At 39.0% G+C, this 7,519-nt stretch overlaps 2 protein-coding genes across 2 annotated transcripts; both read left to right on the top strand.

Moving 5' to 3' along the window:
- Positions 1–6: 6 nt before the first annotated feature.
- LOC112140722 (elongation factor 1-alpha) lies at positions 7–4,077 on the top strand. Its single transcript, XM_024263729.1, has 7 exons — positions 7–88; positions 427–606; positions 683–979; positions 1,058–1,208; positions 1,935–2,191; positions 3,345–3,579; positions 3,701–4,077. Exons 2-7 carry the CDS (start codon positions 427–429, stop codon positions 3,823–3,825), a joined length of 1,245 nt encoding a protein of 414 aa, XP_024119497.1. The 5' UTR covers positions 7–88; the 3' UTR covers positions 3,826–4,077.
- Positions 4,078–5,842: 1,765 nt separating this feature from the next.
- LOC112140725 (60S ribosomal protein L11-like) lies at positions 5,843–6,951 on the top strand. The gene is made up of 3 exons (XM_024263731.2): positions 5,843–5,982; positions 6,566–6,716; positions 6,801–6,951. The coding sequence occupies exons 1-3, from the start codon at positions 5,977–5,979 to the stop codon at positions 6,929–6,931; spliced, it is 288 nt and encodes a 95-aa protein (XP_024119499.1). The 5' UTR covers positions 5,843–5,976; the 3' UTR covers positions 6,932–6,951.
- The last annotated feature ends 568 nt before the right edge of the window (positions 6,952–7,519 follow it).

The raw sequence follows: 7,519 nt of genomic DNA, 5'->3' as shown, positions 1-7,519 counted from the left end.
CAAGTCCACAACTACCGGCCACCTGATCTACAAGTGCGGAGGGATCGACAAGAGAACCATCGAGAAGTTTGAGAAGGAAGCCGCTGAGGTTGGTTTCTGACCCCCCCTTTTTTTGTTGCGGACAAACCGCATCATAAATGTGACGGGAGGACACCCCTGCCCGCAGAACAACACTGCCATCTGCCGCCCGAAACAGAGTATTGCACATTATCTAAGAGTGAACTTTTCTAGACCTAATTGAGTTTAATTAAAAGCTTTTGTATTAAAATATTGGAAACCACTTTGATATATATGGTAGCTATTTTATAAATATCTGTCATAATTAAAATTGAAAATATTCTATTTTTAAACAAAGGAGGAAGTGCAAAATACATATGTCATTGCATTGAAATGTTCAGTCTTATTCTGGTGCATTAAATTGAACAGATGGGTAAAGGCTCCTTCAAATACGCCTGGGTGTTGGACAAACTGAAGGCTGAGCGTGAACGTGGTATCACCATCGACATCGCTCTGTGGAAGTTTGAGACCAGCAAGTACTATGTGACCATCATTGATGCCCCTGGACACAGAGACTTCATCAAGAACATGATCACTGGAACTTCTCAGGTATGCTTGTTTTGTAAGATGTGCTTATTTAAAAGATGATTCCAGAATCATACAGGGTGAACCTTTCCACCTGCAGGCTGACTGTGCTGTGCTGATCGTTGCTGCTGGTGTTGGAGAGTTTGAAGCTGGTATCTCCAAGAACGGGCAGACCCGTGAGCACGCGCTGCTGGCCTACACCCTGGGTGTGAAGCAGCTCATCGTTGGCGTCAACAAGATGGACTCCACCGAGCCCCCTTACAGCCAGAAGCGTTTTGAAGAGATCACCAAGGAAGTGAGCGCCTACATCAAGAAGATTGGCTACAACCCTGCCACCGTGGCTTTTGTCCCCATCTCTGGATGGCACGGAGACAACATGCTGGAGGCCAGTGACAAGGTAAGGGATTGGGATCTACCCAAATCCACCTTCAAGAAGTTTACTTTGGTGACCAAATTATTATGCTGTCTGTTTCAGATGAGCTGGTTTAAGGGCTGGAAGATTGAGCGTAAGGAGGGAGGAGCTACAGGTATTACACTCCTGGAAGCCTTGGACTCCATTCTGCCGCCCAGTCGCCCCACTGACAAGCCCCTGCGTCTGCCTCTGCAGGACGTCTACAAAATTGGCGGTAAATGGAATTAAATCAAAAACATGTGATGCTTTTCACACAAATATCAAGTTAGCAGTATTTTTTTGTCTATAAATGACTGAATCTTAATATTAAATGTTTATATGTAAGTGATATAGTGCAGCATATTCAAATTTCCTACAGATTTACATAAAAAAATGCATAAAGCAGTTTGTTATTGCTTTGTGCTATTTGTGAAAATATAAAGAAAAACTAAGTTTGAATATAATATTCTTATTGTTTTAGATAAAAAAAAATAAGTTCTTGACTTCCAAGTATTTCAACCCAATAAAGTTTAGAAATATCTTATTTATTGAATGGTTATATGCACTTCATCGCCCTCTAGTGTTCGAAAAAGTAAAAAAAAATAGACATTTGATTAAAAGTTAAATTTTGATTCATATCTTTAAAGTTATAATTTAAACAGGGGTTTTAGTGTTTAGTAAAAGTAGACTGAAGAAATTCGGATGCCCATTTAAATTTAAATGAAGGCATTTTCCTCATACAGTTTGATAGACAGCAGCTTTTTTTCTTGTTTATCATGCAATGATCTAATACAAAAGTTTTTTTTTCAAGTTGAATCACAAGGAAACTAAGAAAAACATTTAAAAGACAATTTATGACTATAATCTTACTAATTTTAAGCAATTTAAGATTGTATTAGTTTGGTCTAAAAATTCCATGGATTGGGGTTATTCAAACAATGTTTATGTCGTTCTGTCTCAGGTATTGGAACAGTCCCCGTCGGCCGTGTTGAGACTGGACTCTTGAAGCCCGGCATGGTCGTCACCTTCGCTCCTCCCAACCTGACCACTGAGGTCAAGTCAGTGGAGATGCACCACGAGTCTCTTTCTGAGGCTCTTCCCGGTGACAACGTGGGCTTCAACGTCAAGAACGTGTCCGTCAAGGAAATCCGTCGTGGAAACGTGGCCGGCGACAGCAAGAACGACCCACCACTGGCAGCTGAGAACTTCACCGCTCAGGTGGGCAGTCAGAGAAAGGATGTCAGAGACTGTGAAGCTACACATGACTTCATTGTCCTAAACAAAAGCATTTCTGGTTTCAGCTGACTTCCAAAAAGCCAATTTAATCCTTAGATTATAGTATTTCTTTTATCTAAAGATTTAAACATTAATAATCTGATTGAAGATTATCCATCCATCCATCCATCCAGTTTCGTGACCGCTTCTGCCCTTTCAGGGTCGCGGGGGTGCCGGAGCCTATCCCGGCTACTGATGGGCGAAGGCGGGGTACACCCTGGACAGGTCGCCAGTCTGTCACAGGGCCTCAATCACACACACATTCACCCTCACATTCACACCTAGGGGCAATTTAGAGTCACCAATGAACCTATGAAGCATGTTTTTGGACGGTGGGAGGAAGCCGGAGTCCCCGGTGAAAACCCACGCATGCACGGGGAGAACATGCAAACTCCACACAGAAAGGTCCCAAATCCCCCAGCCGGGATTCGAACCGGGGCCTACTCGCTGTGAGGCGAGAGCGCTAACCACTGCGCCACCGTGCAGCCCCTGATTGAAGATTATTAAGTGAAAAAGATCATGTTTTGATCACTCCTGACTTAAGATTCAAATCAGGAAAAACTGATTCAAAAGGAGGAAAAAACATGACAAAAGCCAGAAAACAGACAGCAATCTAGCAAAGATGTCCTAAAAATTGGATCAATTTTGTAATTTTATCAGTGCAATGGATCAGATTTGGTCAATAACATGATTAGCTCTGTGATTTTCCCCAAATTTACAGAAGTGAAAACAAAAGAAACAAAAAGTGCATAAATGTAAGAAACTCCTCCCTTAAATTTTTTGTCCTTATTATTTTTAAAAAATATGAAATTCTCATCAAGCTATTCAAATTTCTATAATTATTTCTTACACCTGTAATTGTTAACTTTTTATAAATAAAGATTTAGGCAATTTTTAGAAACCTGGGACTCTGGAAAATGCTTATTTGGTTGTTTTTATGCAGTGGAGGATTTAAAATCTGTCATGGTGTCTTTAAGGTATAACAAATGTTAAAAATAAAAAATGCATTCGTGCTTTTCGTCTTATGTCTGACTATACAGCTGTTTTATTTAGTCTCTGGAGCCATCGTTCTGAGTGCCTCCCCTCCTGTGTGCAGGTGATCATCCTGAACCACCCCGGTCAGATCGCTCAGGGTTACGCTCCCGTGCTGGACTGCCACACTGCTCACATTGCCTGCAAGTTCAGCGAGCTCAAGGAGAAGATCGACCGTCGTTCTGGCAAGAAGCTGGAGGACAACCCCAAAGCCCTGAAGTCTGGCGACGCTGCCATCATCACCATGGTGCCTGGAAAACCCATGTGTGTTGAGAGCTTCTCCCAGTATCCTCCTCTGGGTGAGTCAGACGTTGATGTAAATCTGGGATTTTTTTTTTTTTGACGATGGAGAACTTTTTTTTGATGTAAACTTTTTTGGATCCTCTCTGAACGTTTGCCTCCTCCTTCCTCTCCTCTTAGGCCGCTTCGCTGTGCGTGACATGAGGCAGACGGTGGCCGTCGGGGTCATCAAGACCGTGGAGAAGAAGGCGCCCTCTGGCGGGAAGGTCACCAAATCTGCACAGAAGGCTGACAAGAAGAAATGAAATGACGTGCAGGACACCCAACACAAAGTCACTTCGCAACAGCAGGGGGCCACGCCGGGCCCTTCTCCCCCCCGCCACCTGGCACTGTTTTCCCCGAGGCACAGCTCTCTACTCAAGGACTGGCTGATGCTCATTAAAGCCCACCGCAAAAGTTTCCGCAGGAAAGGAGGGTTTGTGCCTTTACCAAAAAGCTGTGATCTCAACTAAATTCAAACCATGACAATAAAAATCTCGTACATTGCCAAATGAAAAGGTTTCTCTTGTTTTTTGTGTCTCCAGAAAATGTAGCAGTTTTAGATTGTCATTGTTGTTGGTGATTTTTTACATTTTCCCAAAATGTTTCATAGAAAAAGTTATTTAAAGATAGTTAAAACAAACCCTCAAAACGAAAAGGTGGCCTTTAATTGCTCTCACCGGCTGCTTTGGTTGCCAAGCAGCTAAAAATATATATATATTTTTACATTTATAGTTACCTATTTTTAGGGTAAAATTGTTATTAGAGACACAATTAGCAGCTTCACATTAACATTATTTACCATGAATAAGCTCATGCCTTCCAAAAAGAAATGTCCAGTCATAATTTTAATAAATTAATCAAAACTACAGTTTCCAGAGCCCCACCAACACTTCTCATATGGTATAATTAAAAAAATCCATATGTTCTCTATAGATACCAAAATGAGTTGATTCAGTGATTTGTAGTGTTGGGAGATATTCAGGTTTAGAAATGTTCTCTGTAGAGGATAAGCTTACATCCCTGATAAAAAAGTATAAACAGGAGGAAGTATTAGAATTGTTGAAAATATAACATACCAGCATTAATTAGATATTTAATGCTGAACTGGATGAGCCTACATCCATGAAAAATGGACATTAAGAGAAATCTAAACAAAAATTATGAAAACAAGTATCATTTTAACATCACTCTTGTTGGTATTTTTACAAAAGCAGCTTCAGTCAATCAACATGCCAGTAAAATCTCACTAGAACTATATTTCATCTGACAATGATCACAGTCAAATGAAAAGAGAATATTTCATTTTCTTTCTTTCATTCAGAAACTGCAGTAGGTGGTGAACAGGTGCAACCTGTAACATTATGGGATATTTGATTTGGTTTGATGTGAAAAAAGGGGAAAACAGTTACTTTCATTGCGAGGCAATACATGCGTCAATTAAACAAGGATCAGGTTTTCTTACATTGATGAACAAATCATTAAATCTCACTACAACCTCTGTTATAGAAATTCAACAGGCAAATCTGACCTATATAAAATAAACTGGAACTCAAGTTATAAAGATTTGGATGAAATATAGTTCATCCAAAGTTGTTCATGAAGATATTTCCGACATGAAAAAATGTTCAATGAACTTGTTTGTCCCAAAAATTTATTTTGGCACAAATGAAACATATTCTAATGGCAGTTTTTCTTTTATAAATCACAGTATTCTTATGTAAATTTTCTCCTTTTTTCTTTTTAAAACCTGTTATGTAACATTATTTAAAGTAAGTTTGAATTATTTAGTGAAGGCAGTGTAGAATTTAGGAAGTCATCTGTTTTGAGTAAGCATAGACCTAATTAAATGTGCATAATCTGAAATTCAAGACATTTTTAAATTGCAAAAAGTTATTGTCATTTATATGTACAATTTATGCATGATAACTATCTTGTCTTTTCATAGCTGAAGATAAAAATCTATTTGAAACCATAAAAGAGCATCATTTTGATTCTTTTTAATACAATTTTCTGTTGTCTACTTTATTTTTTTTACTGGTTTGTTGAGTATTTTTGAGTTCCAGTCTGCACCTATTCCCTTAATTATTTTTTTCTAAACTTGAATTTATTATGACATTTTAAAAAGTGCCATTGGAATTAGTTTCTCAGAATGAAATAGTGACTTTCTTTAAGAAAAAATAACGGGTTTGAAGTGAACTATTTCAAGAAGCCATAAAACAGATAAGTGACTGTTTAACTATTTCATTTTTACCCATTTTAAATGCGTTTCAAACGAGCGATGTTCAAAATTTCGTGCTCTCTGGCGCAGAACCTTTATTTTTGGTTTAGTGTGTTTAGCCGATCTTCTTTATGGGGAACACTGTGGTATAAAAACGCCTCGCCGGAAACGGAACGGCCTCTTCTAGTGATCCAAGATGGCGGTGAGTATAGTCCACATCGTAACGTTCTGTGGGAACATGAACTCTCAGTTAAAATCCCCAATCATCTGCATCAGTACATCACTTTGACGGTCGCATACATTTCAGTCGAACAGTGTACATAATAAAGAAGTAACGTAGAGCCATTTTGTGTTAAATTCTTGGCATAAATAGAGTGTTTGTCAGATTTAACTGTGGCTATGCTAATAGGCTAATGCTAGAAATGTCCGTGTCGTTTGTTTTCCCGTTTGTACACAGAAATATTTCTTAACTTGACATTATAGTTGATGCCAGTATATCTTGAGCCCTATTTGATTTTAGGATTTTATTTAATTTAAGGACGCGCTTTAAATGGATTGTAGAACTGCTGTTAGATGGAGGGGATATGTACGGACATGTCCACAGACCGGCGTGTGTTAACCCCACGCTGTCAGTGGGTGATAGGGGGCCAGCTGCTTGATAGTGAGACGTATTTTTCAGCTCCTCACATGGTTGTTGTATGGAGAAACTCGGCATGGCAACAATCAAACAGGTGTAGCAGACTTTGCTACCTGAAGGTGTTTCATCAGTTTGTTTCAATCTACAGGAACAGGGTGAGAAGAAGGAGAACCCTATGAAGGAGCTCCGCATCCGCAAGCTCTGCCTGAACATCTGCGTGGGTGAGAGTGGTGACAGACTGACCAGAGCTGCCAAAGTGCTGGAGCAGCTCACAGGGCAGACTCCCGTCTTCTCCAAAGGTTTGTGCTGTCAAATGAGTAGATTGTTAAGGCTTTAAGGTGAAGCTGGGTTTCACCTGAGCATTATTTTTTTTTCTGTTTCAGCCCGCTATACTGTGAGATCATTCGGTATCCGCAGAAATGAAAAGATTGCTGTCCACTGCACCGTCCGGGGAGCTAAAGCAGAGGAGATCCTGGAGAAAGGATTGAAGGTGTGCACCTCACCGGGAAAATGAATTGTAGATTTGTAGAAGCCTTAAAGCTAACCTCAAACCACATTGAGAGTTGATTTTCTTTCAATTGCAGATTAGTCCCCATCATTTGGATCAATATTCAAGTGATTTCTGTTGGATATTTTTTGGTACTAATCTCTGCAGCTAATAGTTCCTTAAAATGCAAAAGATTTTAATTTAAGGTGATTTAAAAAGGGATGTAGAAGCCACTTTTGCAACTGAAAAAGATTTAATATGTTGCTGTTTCTGGATTATGTTCAGATATATAGTACCCAACAAAGTGTGCTGCACCTCCACATTTAGTAAACAGGTTCTGAACTAAATTTTGTTTGGAACACAACAGTTGTTTTATTTAGTTGACAGATTATATTAATTTAGGTGTGATCGTGTGTGTTTTTCTTTTTTTATTGAAATAGTTGTTACTTTTAGATTAATGATGCCTCCATTTTTGCATCACTGTTCTCAAATCAGCTTCTGTTTTTTTCTTTTTCCTTCAAAATAAAATACTGCATTCAGATTATGTTGCTTTTAAGATCAAATTTATCAAAACTCAAATTAGATAAAAAAGTTGTCCAAAAAACTTCTTGCTCT

The sequence above is a fragment of the Oryzias melastigma genome, unplaced genomic scaffold (assembly GCF_002922805.2).
Source record: "Oryzias melastigma strain HK-1 unplaced genomic scaffold, ASM292280v2 sc00585, whole genome shotgun sequence".
NCBI classification, from domain to species: Eukaryota; Metazoa; Chordata; class Actinopteri; order Beloniformes; family Adrianichthyidae; genus Oryzias; species Oryzias melastigma.
Note: the sequence above shows the minus strand (reverse complement) of the source record. Positions and strands in the feature narration are given on the sequence as shown.